Below are 15795 nucleotides of genomic sequence, written 5' to 3' on the forward strand. Positions count from 1 at the left end.
TAAGTGGACATACAGTATCTGGTATGCATCGTCATAACACATCAGGCTGCCATTAGACAACTGGAATATTGTTCACTTGTTCTCGCCTTGTGATCTTTCAGACCTAAATATGGTGAAATATTGTATTATAATAGCATTGGCAGCATCTGAATTGAATATATCAATCATTTGATCTGTTGTCAGTGTGTGTCTGTGCGTATCCTGAGGAAATTCTAGTGTTGTGGAAAATAGATATTTTTTCATACGTATTCTGCAGTATATTTCTCATCTCATCTCATTATCTCTAGCCGCTTTATCCTTCTACAGGGTCGCAGGCAAGCTGGAGCCTATCCCAGCTGACTACGGGCGAAAGGCGGGGTACACCCTGGACAAGTCGCCAGGTCATCACAGGGCTGACACATAGACACAGACAACCATTCACACTCACATTCACACCTACGCTCAATTTAGAGTCACCAGTTAACCTAACCTGCATGTCTTTGGACTGTGGGGGAAACCGGAGCACCCGGAGGAAACCCACGCAGACACGGGGAGAACATGCAAACTCCACACAGAAAGGCCCTCGCCGGCCACGGGTCTCAAACCCGGACCTTCTTGCTGTGAGGCGACAGCGCTAACCACTACACCACCGTGCCGCCTTCTGCAGTATATTTACTGCAAGAAAATATTGCCTTAAGTTCACAAGTTTTAAGTTTTCATAACCGAATGAGAAGTTTCGTGTGATTCAAAAATCACTTTGACTCAGAATACAGCAGCCGTAATCAGTTTTTTTTTTTTAAACCCAGCCCAACATGAAAACTGGATTTTAGATGAAGACCCCTGGGCTAGATCATGGTACGATGGTGGAAGGTGACTGTTTTGACCCTGTAATAATCACAAACCTGAGTAATCTACCTTCATTGTTCATGATTCTGGCAAGTAGCATTGGTGTTAACCCGTTACTATGGTGTGACAGAAATTTTGCGTTTCCCTCACTGAAACTTTTTAACAGGAGGTTCTCACTTTTATTTCCCTTGCTGGTAATTTTCCTCTTATTTTCCAATTTCATTGGGCCTTGTATGGAAATCTTGAGATTTAACAGCTTTGTTGGGTAAGAACTGGTTGTAGTCCTGCCCAGATCCATTGGCTTCCATTTTTACTGGCATTGATGCTTTCTGAGAAGAGCTTAAATGAGCAAAACATATTTTGGCCCTCACATGTGCATTGTAAGGAAAGGAAATAGCATGTTCATTACAAACTCACTGGGACCAAAGAGGCCTGGAACCAAAGCTGTAGAACGGAGTTGCAAAGAGCAAGGAGAAAAAAAAGTATTCTCACTCTTTTTTCTTGCATACATAGGGATGCATGGGGCTACCTCATTCGTGTTGGATTCATGTTTGCCAGTTAGTTGAATCCATTTGAGTAGCATGGCATGGTTTTATATCTTCACAAGCCTAGTACTGACTCGTCGGGTCAGTCCATTACATCTAAGAGTACTATTAAGCAAAAACTCTCACATAGGAATGAGTAATATGAAGGTTTTTTTGTTTTGTTTTTTAATAAAGAGGTTGGCCTTGACTTTTTGACTTAAGACGGCCAGTGACAGCTGTTCGGATATCCAGGGGAAGTTTGTTCCATTATCCGGGAACACATTTCCGGGAAGTCTTGATCCATATCTTCCTTTTACCTTGTCGTGGGATAGTGGATCGAGTTGAGCGAGATGCTTGAAGTGAATGTACTGCAGAACAGGGTTTGATGACTGTCTTCAGTGAGGTAGAGGTCTGTTTTTGGCTTTGTAGACAAGCACTGGTGTTTTTAAACCTGATGCAGGTAGCTACATGAAGCCAGTGTGATATGAGAGAACTTGGCGTGATTGCATTCTGGATCACTTGCAGGGCTGGTTGGTGCTCAGGGGAAGACCTGCCAGACGCGAGATTCAGGAGTCCAATCTCAAGATGATGAGAAACTGAACAAGCACTGTTCAGCAATATGTTGCCAAACATATTGCTGTTTACTTGAAAACAGAAGAGCTTTAAACTGGCAGGAACAGAAAATGATTGCTTTGTTGGCCTGACAGAACATCAAATGAATGTGATACCCAGCATTTAGTGACGTTTAATGCTCACAGACTTTCGGAAGTCACTGATAATCAGTCATTTTCAGTGGATTGAAGGACGTTTATTGTAGCATCAAGTCCACATCAGAACAATAATTTCTTCAAAATCCATTCAGTCTTCGTCCAGTTGCCGTTCTTCAGTACGTTAAACATGAATGACCACAATATTTTCCCCTCAAGCTGTTATCCAATTGGTGTTTCTAAATTTGTGCTGAAATTGAAAAATTATCTCGGCGCTATGATGGTTTGTTTGGCTTCGCGTTATTCCAAGGCGGTTCATGCTCATTTGCCAACTCATTGCCCAATGAATGAGACAGGGGATGGAGTGGAACATTACATTTCATTTTTCTTCCGTCTCTCTCCGTTCTGTATTAACAGCCTGTCTGCCTGCGATATTTGATGCCATCTGATGGTGTCATTACCCTGCTGATATCTATTTGCCTCAATCTTATTCTGATGTAAACCAGTTCCATGATAATGACGATAATGCACATTTGTTCAGATTTACCGAGGCCTTCGAGTGCGAAAGTCCTATTGGTGCAGAGTTGCTGCTGTAGACCTGTATCAAGGTTGTATTATAGTTTCTTTGTTGTTCTTTCAACTTGGTAGCTGTGGTGTATTACAGGCTAAGTCATGATGATCCCATGTGAAAGGAAAACCTCAGCTATGGAGAGGTTTACTGGTTGTACCAAGGCGAAATGTTCTTCACATGAACTCCTTTTAAGAAGAACAGAGTGGATGTGTAGACACATAAATCAGCAGGGGCTGTGAGCTTTGAAGATTTGAAGTTAGTGAAGATAGAGAAAGAGGAGGAGGAGGAGGAGGAGGAAGAGGGTTAGCTGGAGGAATGTAATCCTTTTTGCTTTCTAACCCAAACACCTCTGTGGAGATATCAGAGATGCTGGCATCATCTTCCATTGTCAGGCCTGTTTCTATAATTGCCTTCAGCTTCATAGTCTGAAGTGATCAGCCCTACTTTTACTGTGGAGTTGTGCCAGGAATGGATTTTTTTTTTCTTCCCTAGGCTTGTTGCATTTTATCATTGTGTCATTAAAAAGAAGCTTGAGATTATTATCTCGAACTCTTACAAACGAGAGGTATTTCATGATATTACCTTATCCTAACCTCCTTTCATGAATTGCCCAGTGCAGACTCTGAGAAATTTGTATTAGTATTTGAAACAGTTATGCAATTTCAAGTCGTACTGAAAGCTCTTTTTCTTTTTGCAGTGGACGGCTGCATACACAGAGCAGCAGGACATTACCTGTATGAAGAGTGCCACTCACTAAATGGCTGCGAGACGGGCAAAGCCAAGATCACCTGCGGCTACGACCTTCCTGCCAAGTGTAAGTACCCTTCTGTCAACCTTATTTACTCAAGGAAACAACACCGTGTAATGCTGCGGCCAAGTCGGCATTATGGCTCTGCTCAGTCCCATATGCTGTGCTCTGCATCAAGATGATGGCGACCAATTAACCGAAAACAGCTCATCACTCGATTAATTAATGACTCTTCAAGCCTGTACCATCTGAGTCAGAGGTTTTTTTTTTTTTTCCTGAACGTTCCAGCAAGCGGCCTTGATTAATGGAGTTGTATTATTAGGGGGATTATTATTATGATGGCTTACTGTCGTATGACTGGCTGAAGGGGCCATCTGTACTCAAACAAAGACATTAAAGGAACTATTAGCTTGTAAAGTGATTGATATTTCATCTGTGATTTATCTTTTTAGTTCGTGGCTTTCTTGGTGTGTTCTTGAGAGAGAGTGATGAAGATTGTCATTTCACATAATAATAGTGGATGGACGACATAACATGGCTTCGGTGTTGGGGCAGGGATTGGTGTGCAGGTTCGAACGTAGATTAGGAGAACGGTGTAAAGAATTCTGGGTATTGATGTAGGTGTCATGGCAACAGTTAGAAGCTATGGGATAAAAAAAAAGTTTACTGTTTCTGTCACTCATAAGGTTCAAATGTGGTTATAGGACGCAAAAATCGGAGATTATATTTCTCTCCCAGGTAGTTTTCGGTGTCGGGCAGCAGCACAGAATGAATAAGAATCCCTTGCCAATTTCCCTGCTGTCATTTGATCTTTATATTGTGAGCATCAACAATTGAATTGTGTGGAATGTTCACCAGAAACCTTGAGGCAATCTAGCCAGAGAGGCATCAGAAGGTTTATATAGATGGACCAGGATTCTGTGTGTGTGTGAGATGTCTTTCATTAGTCAGTATTACACACTCTGAGTGAAAGCAAGTTCCCAGGTTGGTCTCTCGAGCCTGAAGGAGCCTCATCTGGCCCTTCCAAGAGAAAGCAGTTTTCATTCCGCTCGTGCTGCTGTCATTGTTCTTCGTTATTGTTTTCACTGCTGGTAAACTGTCAGCGTCGGATTTTTATTCCCTCTTCCTCTTTCCTGTCTCTCTTATATTTTCTGTTTTTTTTTTTTGTCTTCTGTTTTTTCCTGTGGTAAATAGTTCTGCCTGATGCAATAACGCTAAGACTGTCACTGTGTTTTATTTCCGGTCTGACTGAATGCTTGAAAGGCGCTGTGGAAAAATGTAGAGTCTAAGTATGAACAGATCCAAATGCGTTGCTGTAGCTGCAGGGATTTCTTGCAGTGATTGCTCCTATTGCTTTGGAAGTGCACTGCTGTCACTTCCTGAATTCTCACCCGTATTCTTGTGTTCACTTATCTATCCATTGATCTATCCATTTTCCAGCCATCTATCACCCCTCTACCAATCCATCTCTCCAAACACCAACCCATCCATCGATCAAGCAGGGATCAGGGATTTTCCAACCTGAAACTGTGTTCTACGTGAATCATGCACATCCGTTAATTTTTTTTTTTGGTGGGGGGGGCATTACTTTTGCACCAAGATCTTGTATTGTAGATGGGAGAGTCGAACTACGCCATCGAGTCTTCTTCAGCACATCCCACAGACTTTCAGTGGGGTGAAATTCAGGACTCTGTGGAAGCAAATTCATGTGTAAAAATGATTTCTCACGGGGTGGGTAAGGCATGTCACTGCTGCTCTGTGCTTTGTATATTCACCAAATCCTTTTATTATGTCCTAGGTAACCTTCCAGTTAATGCCATATTTTATTTTGTATCAGATCAGAAAAGCTTTATTGTCAAGTAATTGTTGCAACTACAAGGGATTTGGCTTGGAGTTAAGGCGCTAAATAAATAAATACTAAATAAAGACAGTCTATTCTAATAAAAGAGCTACATAAAAATGGTCTATTCTGAGATATTAACAAATAAGTGATAAAATAAACAAGATAGAAATCAGATAAAATAAATAAGCAACTGTGCAAATCAGGTAAACAACTGGGGGGCACAGTAAGTGGGGATCACTGGCCTTGTTTATTGAGGTGGGGGGGCAGAGTGGACCAGGAGTCTGAGGAATGGTACTGTCGGGGAGGGGGGGGGGCAGAGTAAGTGGGGGTCACTGGTCTTGTTTATTGAGGTGGGTGGGGGGGGCAGAGCACCCCAGGAGTCTGAGGAATGGTACTGTCGGGGAGGGGAGGCAGAGTAAGTGGGGGTCACTGGTCTTGTTTATTGAGGTGGGGGGCAGAGCGGACCAGGAGTCTGAGGAATGGTACTGTCGGGGAGGGGAGGCAGAGTAAGTGGGGGTCACTGATTTTGTTTATTGAGGTGGGGGGGCAGAGTGGACCAGGAGTCTGAGGAATGGTACTGTCGGGGAGGGGGGGCAGAGTAAGTGGGGGTCACTGGTCTTGTTTATTGAGGTGGGGGGCAGAGCGGACCAGGAGTCTGAGGAATGGTACTGTCGTGGGGGGGGCAGAGTAAGTGGGGACCACTGGTCATGTTTATTGAGGTGGGGGGGGCAGAGTGGACCAGGAGTCTGAGGAATGGTACTGTGGGGGGGCAGAGTAAGTGGGAATTACTGGTCATGTTTATTGAGGTGGGGGGGCAGAATAAGTGGGGGTCACTGGTCTTGTTTATTGAGGTGGGGGGGCAGAGTGGACCAGGAGTCTGAGGAATGGTACTGTCGGGAAGGGGGGGCAGAGCATGGGGGGTCACTGGTCTTGTTTACTGAGGTGGGGGGCAGAGGGGACCAGGAGTCTGAGGAATGGTACTGTCAGGGAGGGGGGGCAGAGTAAGTGGGGATCACTGGTCTTGTTTATTGAGGTGGGGGGGGGCAGAGCGGACCAGGAGTCTGAGGAATGGTACTGTTGGGGAGGGGGGGCAGAGTAAGTGGGGGTCACTGGTCTTGTTTATTGAGGTGGGGGGGCAGAGTGGACCAGGAGTCTGAGGAATGGTACTGTCGGGGAGGGGGGGCAGAGTAAGTGGGGGTCACTGGTCTTGTTTATTGAGGTGGGGGGGGCAGAGTGGACCAGGAGTCTGAGGAATGGTACTGTCGGGGAGGGGGGGCAGAGTAAGTGGGGGTCACTGGTCTTGTTTATTGAGGTGGGGGGGTAGAGTGTATCAGGAGTCTGAGGAATGGTATTGTCGGGGAGGGGGGGCAGAGTAAGTGGGGGTCACATATACCTCCTGTACATCCCTCCCCCCCTTTTGTTTATAGCCCCTTTTTTTGGCACTTGATGTACTTTGGCCATAATGGAAATAAGTGTTTACATTTTATTGTGCTATCCAAGTATTTTAATGTGCACTATACTTGTATTTTGTACCTTATTTTACTAAATAAACTCCCTATCATATCATTCTTTCCACCATTTTTATCCTTTGTCAGTCAATCCAAACACAAACCCTTCCATCTGTCTGACCACTTGTCTGTCTGTCTATACACCTATCCATCCATCTCTCAGTCTGTCTTTCTGTGTTTGTCTCTCTGACCATTCAATCCTCTGGCAATTATTCCCTCTATTTCTGCTGTGGTCATAGATCTGTTGTACTGGACGTCTTTATTTCTCATCATGAGAGTGTGATATTTTTTTTTTCCTTTTTTTCTCAGGAGTCAGTGAAGCTGCTTTCTTTCAGAAATGGGCCACAGCTAATGATGTATTAATGTGCGGAGGCAGAACAAGTCCAGAGGCAAGACACAGTCAAAGTTAACAAAGCTTAGTCCATGCAGTGACACAGCAACACATAAGAATGCAAATACTCATAACTATATATTTTGCCAAGTCCTTATTTAAGCTAATAAAATGATGGACTAAATGTTGAAGACTCGTACCACACAAGAGCCACTTGAAGCATGTACGACGCTGCCGTTTTTCCCCATTAAACACAGCACAAAATGATTTCTATCTCTATTCCTTTCATATGAGAGTGAAGCACATTATTGTAATGGACAATTTGAAGCATCGAGAATGCACAAAGAACTGCACAAAACAGGCTGCATCTGTTGCCATGGTTATGCAAGCTCCATGGTGCAGAGTAAAGCATCCGTTTATCATGTGATGAGGTGGGTCAGATGTCTTGTTGTGAAAAATATGCACAGGTTTGTGTTTACATTCTGCCGACATCTGTAAATGGCAGATTCGGTCGCACTGCTTGCCAACGAGGGAGTGCAGCATATACGAGACATATGGTCCATTTACTGTTTATGTTCTGGCAATGTAACAAATTTGCAACGTTAAAATTGCCTTACTTTTCCTCTCTCTCTCTCTGTATGAATTTCATAAGCTCCTCCTCCTCAACAGTTTCATGATCCTAACCTCTGGATGACAAAATGGCAATATTTCTCAACCCCCTCTCCTCTTCCCCCTCTCTACCCAGTTCCAGTTGGCCTCAGAAAGCCTCTGTGTTTACCGTTATAGTCCACGGAAATTAAATTACTCTTGCTTTAAGAGCTTCCTGACATGCTGCGACGAGTATGAATTTATATGGATATTGAAGTGGCTTTCCACAGAAAGGATGAGCAGGAAGTGTCCCCAGATGGAGCGTCCTGATCATTTTGTATCGTGTTCATTTTCTTGGAAATTAATGATCCTGAGTCCATCTGAACTTAATTATGTTTACAGAGAAGTATGTTCTGGTGGTGATCAATACAAGAGGGTCTCCTGAGTGTTGCCCTTTATCGTGCTTCCCGTTCTCGACTGTCGAGAGGGTTTGGGTCTGAGTAGCTATGATTAAAATGTTATTTGTCAATCAAAATAAATCTGAGAATGCCTTCAAAGCAGTAATCAAGTGGAAAAGCAGCGCGGGATGAGTCAAGAGACCAGTTTTGCTCAGTCTTCAAAAGAAGCAGGTGTTTGCACCTTTACAAGCTGTCAAGGTTACCAGGTTGATTTCACTTTCACTAATGTGGACTTAAAAAGAATAAAATGCTTCCTTGTGTTTCCGAGAGACCCGAGGGACAGGGCCTCGTGCTGGCCTGAAAAAAAGCGCCTGAGAGTAATAATGTAAAATCAGAGTTAGATAGTTCTCTCCGTCCAAGCCGAGCTTGTTTCACATAAAGGCACTGGAGCCAGACTTTTCTCTCAACCTTTTTTTTTTTTTCAAAAGACAAGAAAATTGGATGCTATTAGTTTTAAGCGGGTGCTCATACCCCCTCCCCCCCTTTTTTATATAAACGTTTGTGAATCACAGGAACCAGCTGACATGCCCCAGTGAGAGATTGCTTCACATGTGGCACACATTACTAAAATTCAGCCCCGTATTTTTTCGAAATGAATGTAATTATGTGTCTAGCGCTGTGGTACAGCGTCATGTCATTCTCCCAGACATCTAAATACCCTAAAAACGAATGTTTGAAGAAATTTCAAGTTCTTTCAGAATTGTCTGAAGAAAGCGAGAGATATTTATTTTATCCCCTGAGAATAGTGTTTTATTACAAAATAAAAAGTCAAATTAGAGCATAGCGAGATTTCCGTGTGGCGATCAGGAAGTCTCGTAAACGTTTTTCTTCCGCATCATGCACGAAAGTTCATATTCAAAACTCCGAATGAAATATTAATGCACGCTGATGGCATGTGAACCAAGCCCTTTTTAATGTAGTCATAAATAGTCCAGTAAAATGGAGGAAGACAACACAAGCTCAGATGGTAAATTATTTAACGGTCACACCACAGCTAGTTAAGCGATTCTTCAGGGCTAGAGAGTAGAATTGCATTTAAAAACAAAAAAATGTGATTACCGTCAGGAAAAATAACATGATAAGGAAAGAAAAAAGGGTACCTTGGTAGCTGTGTTAAATTCAGTCATGGTTTGTTCAAGGTTTCAGCGTGGTTGTGAAATGTCCTGTGTGGATTGATGAAGCAGTTGAAATGGAGTGAAATCGAGTGAGTGCAAAGCGTAGTCTGAAAGAAACTAAATAAATAAGAGTAAGGTGAGGAAAATATCTTTCCATTCTGCTTTTCTCCCCAAGCCCAGTGGAAAGTATTTTATTTTTCAATGTCTCTGCATAAACAAAACCCTTTTCCTCGAGGCCTTTGATGAATGAATAGTTAACGCGAAGGTCATGGCGGGGAAACTTGACGTCCCTGAGGAACGTTTACAGCACACGAGGAGCAGGAGGAGGGATTGGGGATGGCTTTCATGAGAAATGAGTGGCTGCATCTTCATGATTCTGTCTGAAGATACAGAAGATCGGCATTTTAACTTCTTTTTGGTGTTTATTGTTCATTCTCTTGTCCTCTGCTTTGCTGTGCGCTTTCACTAATGAATTACGCACTGATGTTGAAATGCAGTTCACAGATCTCAGGGTGACTGTGACATGTCTTGGTGTTCATCATGACTTGGTTGTTATCTTGGCTAATATAAAAACAGCTTGTGAAGATTTGCAAATCATGGAAACCCTATGTTTCATTGAAAATAGTACAAAGACAACATATCAAATGTTGAAACTGAGGAATTATTATTTATTTATTTATTTATTTATTTATTTTAATATGTGCTCATTTTGAAATTGATGTCAACAACACGTTTCAGAAAAGTTGGGACAGGGGCAACAAAAGACTGAAAAAAGTTGTGGAATGCGGCAGAAAAAAACCTAATTTGTTAAATTGGCAACAGGTCAGTAACATGCTCTGTGAAAGACTGCGTGGGCAAACAGTGGAACAGTTTAAGAATAGCGTTCCTCAATGTAAAATTGCAAAGAATTTGGGGATCACATCATCTACGGTACATAATATCATTAAAAGATTCAGAGACTCTGGAGAAATCTCTGTATGCAAGAGACAAGGCTGAAAACTGACATTGGATGCCTGCGATCTTCAGGCCCTCAGGAGACACTGCATTAAAAGCAGACGAGTGTCTGTAGTGGAAATCACTGTATGGGCTCAGGAACACTTCAGAAAACCATCGTCTGTGAAAGCAGTTCATTACTGCATCCACAAATGCAAGTTAAATCCAGATATAAACAATATCCAGAAACACTGCCATCTTCTATGGGCCCAAGCTCTTTTATGATGGACTGAGGCGAAGTGGAAAATTGTCCCGAGGTCTGACGAATCAAAAGTAGAAATTCTTTTTCGAAATCATGGACACCACGTCCTCCAGGCTAAAGAGGAGAGGGACGATCCGGCTTATCGGTGCACAGTTCAAAAGCCAGCATCTGTGCTGGTATGAGGGTGAATTAGTGCACATGACACGGGTGGCTTGGCCATCTGGGAAGGCATCATTAATGCTGAATGATATCTACATGTTTCAGAGCAACATGCTGCCATCTAGACAAAATCTTTTGCAGGGAAGGCCTTGCTTCTTTCAGCAAGACAATGCCAAACCGCTTTCTGCACCTATTAAAACTGCATGGCTCTGTAATAAGAGTCTGGGTGCTAAACTGGCCTGCCTGCAGTCCAGACCTGTCTTCTATTTAAAACATTTGGTACATTATGAAGCACAAAATACTGTATGATAAAGGAGACGCTGAACTGTTGAGCAACTGAAATTGTATATCAGGCAAGAACAGGACAACATTCCTCTTTCAAAACTACAGCAAACTGGTCGTGTTGTTAAAAGTAGAGGTGATCCAACACAGCGGTAAACAAGCCCCTGTCCTAACTTTTTTGAAATGTGTTGCTGACATCAAATTCAAAATGAGCGTATATTTTTCAAAAAAACAATAACATTTCTCAGTTTCAACATTTGATTTGTTGTCTTTGTGCTATTTTCAATGCAATATAGGGTTTCCATGATTTGCAAATCATCGCATTCGGTTTTTATTTACAGTTTACACAGCATCCCAATTTCTTTGAAATTGGGGTTGTAGATTTAAAAAGCAAATATGTCTGAATGTTGACTGATCTAAAGCAAATATTTATAAACCCAGCATAACTTGTTTAAGGTTAAGAAGCACTGCTTTGTTTCCTGTTGTTGTGAGCAGACATGTTGATTTGGCATCACTTGCTGAACTCGGGGTTGAAGAGACCATCCTGAGTTCCTGAGTCGGAATTCTGAGTCGAGTTTGCTGAGTTAGACAGGAAGTGACCGAAAGGAAGCTTGATGATATTTGAATACTCGAAGCTTATTATCATTATGGAGAACTTTCTAAATCTAACCGTATCAACATGATGTCTTCGTCTCTAAGAAGATGCTCATATCTCTCTCAACATGTGCACACAAGTATTTTTCATGTTATGCATAAAGAACATGTTTGGTACTTCTCAATGCAGCGTGTCTGGAGTAGAACAGACTGGTTGTGCTGTTCTGAATTTATCATGAAATTTTAAATGAACAAGTCCATCACTCGTCCTAATGGCATGCGTAATTACTTCACTATATCCTGGTGTCTAGTAGTGTTAGCATGATGGGAAACATGTGGTAACAAAGCTCAAGGCATTCCTGCCATTTTGAATATTTCTCAAACATTCTCAGTGGAAACTCTGCGTCTATATATAGATGTCTTGTCCAAAGCTAAAAGTTTTGTTGGAGAATGTGAAAAATGACCAGAGAATAAATATATACTTACAGTGGATATGAAAGCTGTACACACCCCGTTAAAATGATAGTTTTTCTGATGTTAAAAAAAAAAGGACCATGAAAAATTATTTCAAAACTTTTCCCACCTTTAATGTGACCTGTACAATTCAACTGAAAAACAAACAAATCTGTTAGGTGGAAAAACATTTAAAAAAAAAAAAAGTACAATAAGCTGGTTGCATCAGTGTGCACACCCTAAAACTACCGTAATACTTCGTTGAAGCACCTTTTGATTTAATTACAGCATTCAGTCTTTTTGGGCTCATACCTGCCATCAATTAAAATGACTCTGATTAACCCCAAATAAAGTTCAGACATTTACTCAGTTGCATCCTCCAGCAAAAGCCAGCGTTCACAGAGAGTTTACAAAGCATCAAAGGGATCTCATTGTTGAAAGGTATCAGTCAGGAGAAGGGTGCAAAAACATTTCCACGCCATTAGATATACCATGGAGCACAGTGAAGACAGTCATCAAGAAGTGGAGAAAATATGGGACGACAGTGACATTACCGAGAACTGGACATCCCTCCAAAACAATCTCCCGTATTCTCCATACGTCTGGACTGAGGTAGGGTCAAAAAAAAACATCCAGGCCCGGATAAATCTCATCTCATTATCTGTAGCCACTTTATCCTGTTCTACAGGGTCGCAGGCAAGCTGGAGCCTATCCCAGCTGACTACGGGCGAAAGGCGGGGTACACCCTGGACAAGTCGCCAGGTCATCACAGGGCCGACACATAGACACAGACAACCATTCACACTCACATTCACACCTACGCTCAATTTAGAGTCACCAGTTAACCTAACCTGCATGTCTTTGGACTGTGGGGGAAACCGGAGCACCCGGAGGAAACCCACGCGGACACGGGGAGAACATGCAAACTCCGCACAGAAAGGCCCTCGCTGGCCACGGGGCTCGAACCCAGACCTTCTTGCTGTGAGGTGACAGCGCTAACCACTACACCACCGTGCCGCCCGGCCCGGCTAAAGTTTGCAAAAAAAATACATCACCTCTCCCAAAGGCATGCGGGAAAATGTGTTATGGTCTGATGAAACCAAGGTTGAACTTTTTGGCCACAATTCCAAAAGGTATGTTTGGCGCAAAAACAACACTGCGCATCACCAAAAGAACACCATCCCCACGGTGAAGCATGGTGGTGGCAGCATCATGTTTTGGGGTTGTTTTTCTTCAGCTGGATCAGGGGCTTTAGTCAAGGTGGAGGGAATTATGAACAGGTCTAAATACCAGTCAATTTTGGCCCAAAACCTTCAGGTGTCTGCGAGAAAGCTGAAGAAGAAGAGGAATTTCATCTTTCAGCGCGACAATGACCCCAAAAAAGTTTTGGAACGGCCCAGCCAGAGCCCAGACCTAAATCCAATTGAAAATCTGTGGGGTGATCTGAAGAGGGCTGTGCACAAGAGCTGCCCTCGCAATCTGACAGATCCGGAGCGCTTTTGCAAGGAAGAGTGGGCAAATATCGCCAAGTCTAGATGTGGCAGGCTGATAGACTCCGACCCAAAAAGACTGAATGCTGTAATTAAATCAAAAGGTGCTTCAAGAAAGTATTAGTTTAAGGGTGTGCACACTTATGCAACCAGCTTATTCTACGTTTATTTATTTATTTATTTTTAAATGTTTTCCCCCGAACAGATTTGCTTGTATTTCAGTTGAATTTTACAGGTTACATTAAAGGTGGGAAAAGTTTTGAAATGTATCATGGTCTCGTTCTTTTTTTACATCAGAAAAACCTATCATTTTAACGGGGTGTGTACACTTTTTATATCCACTGTATGTCTGGACAGTGGTGGTGTGTTTGGTGTGAGGTGGCTGACCGTTTCTGAGACACGCCCATGTGCCAGCCAGAGCAGATGTTGTATTTCAAACAGTGCACTATTAGATCATGTCAGAGGCTCGGCGTGATGGATGCGCAGAAGCCATTTAAGAGAGCGGTGACGACGGGCAAAACAAACCATCGAGACAGAGCAGAGAATACCAGTCTGTGTGAGCTGCGCCACACTTGACCCCGAACACACAGGGGTCACTGGCATCAAGTGGAGCTTATATGACTCTCAGAATGGCATTTTCCCCCCGTCTGCCTTGTTGTTTTATTACCTCTCTATTCACACTGAAATAAAATGCCGAATGATGGAAGCTCACGGATTGAAACCAAAGGCACGAAGGCTTTATTGCTTGCAGCATTTTATGACACCTAAAGACAAACAGAATGGCTTTAATGCGCAAGCAAGAGAAACCGATCCGGGCTTTTGTGTGCTCAGCTTTAAAATCATGTTCGTCTGCTGATGTTGCTTTCTGATCAATGACCATTTGTTCGTTCATTTTTTTAAATTAATTTGTTTTCCTGCATTGCGGTGCACATTTGAAATTGTATGTATTCATTTATTCATTCTAACTTATCTAATTCAGTTTCCTTTTGGGGGCGGCACGGTGGTGTAGTGGTTAGCGCTGTCGCCTCACAGCAAGAAGGTCCGGGTTCGAGCCCCGTGACCGGCGAGGGCCTTTCTGTGCGGAGTTTGCATGTTCTCCCCGTGTCCGCGTGGGTTTCCTCCGGGTGCTCCGGTTTCCCCCACAGTCCAAAGACATGCAGGTTAGGTTAACTGGGGACTCTAAATTGACCGTAGGTGTGAATGTGAGTGTGAATGGTTGTCTGTGTCTATGTGTCAGCCCTGTGATGACCTGGCAAGTTGTCCAGGGTGTACCCCGCCTTTCGCCCGTAGTCAGCTGGGATAGGCTCCAGCTTGCCTGCGACCCTGTAGAAGGATAAAGCGGCTAGAGATAATTAGATGAGAATGAATGAGTTTCCTTTTGCTCTTGTTAAAAAGTGATCATTCATCTTTGTGTTTGCTTTCTGATTTCCACTGCTTATTTATTTATTAACTTCTTTTTTTTAATTTCGTCTTTTTCTGTATTTTTTTATTTATTTTTTAAATAATTTTGTTTTCCTTCATCGCAGTCCGCATTGCATTGATTTATTTATTTGTTTGTCGATGCTTTCTGGATTTTAATTTTTCTATTTACTGAATCTGGTTTTTAGTTGTTATTAATGTTGCAGTCACTTTATTTTCTTTCCGGTCTTCAAAAACAGGTTTGTTAACATGATGTGCTTATTTTTGAAAAGGAAGGACAGCCAGCATTGATTTTAATTGATTGCGTTTCGATTTGCGCTAAAATTCGAGTGAGGATTTGAATCGAAATCTCAGAAGCTTGATCGAGCAAATGGAGTAATAGTTTTAAGAGGAAGCCTCTCTCTCTCTCTCTCTCTCTCTCTCTCTCTCTCTCTGTGTGTGTGTAAAACATTTAAGATGTGAAGTGATGGAGCTCAGTAGCCAGCAGCACCCACACTACTTGAGTAACAGATCTAACTTGCTGCTGTTATTACTTTCTAATCTCAAACAGTACTTCTGATGTGCTTTGTCTTTAATCTCAATGTTCAAGCGGGTTCATTATCTTCTTTTCTCTCAGAAGCCTTCGTTAATCTAATCTATTTCCTCTCAAAGTCACTAAATAATGGTGTGTGTGCGCGTGCGCCCTCAAACTGCAAAATACCAATTCTTCCTGTCTCCCGTATACAAAGTTTCACTTATTGCACGCCGATCACTCAAACCCTGGTGCGTTTCCTCACTAATTTCTGTTTGCTTGTTTATTCCTCGCTTTTGCTCAACATGTTCATTTCCATCAGGGTCAAACCCCCTCTCTCTGAAGCAGATGCCGAGGCCTGATATTTACCGCGAGTACACCTGGAGCAATAACTCTAATCGTTAGCTTGTGATGCATTTTGAGCTCTGCTGAAAAATCATGATCGCTGCTGCTGGAGTCTCTCTACGCACTGTG

General features: G+C 42.6%; 1 protein-coding gene across 1 annotated transcript in view; it reads left to right on the forward strand.

Moving 5' to 3' along the window:
* macrod2 (mono-ADP ribosylhydrolase 2) overlaps nucleotides 1-15795 on the forward strand; it is a 1287170-nt gene that overhangs the window by 432804 nt on the left and 838571 nt on the right. Inside the window, exon 5 of the mRNA XM_060925481.1 lies at nucleotides 3325-3441. Coding sequence (XP_060781464.1) covers nucleotides 3325-3441 — 117 coding nt within the window. The remainder of the gene's footprint in view (nucleotides 1-3324; nucleotides 3442-15795) is intronic.

The sequence above is a fragment of the Neoarius graeffei genome, chromosome 7 (assembly GCF_027579695.1).
Source record: "Neoarius graeffei isolate fNeoGra1 chromosome 7, fNeoGra1.pri, whole genome shotgun sequence".
NCBI lineage: Eukaryota > Metazoa > Chordata > Actinopteri > Siluriformes > Ariidae > Neoarius > Neoarius graeffei.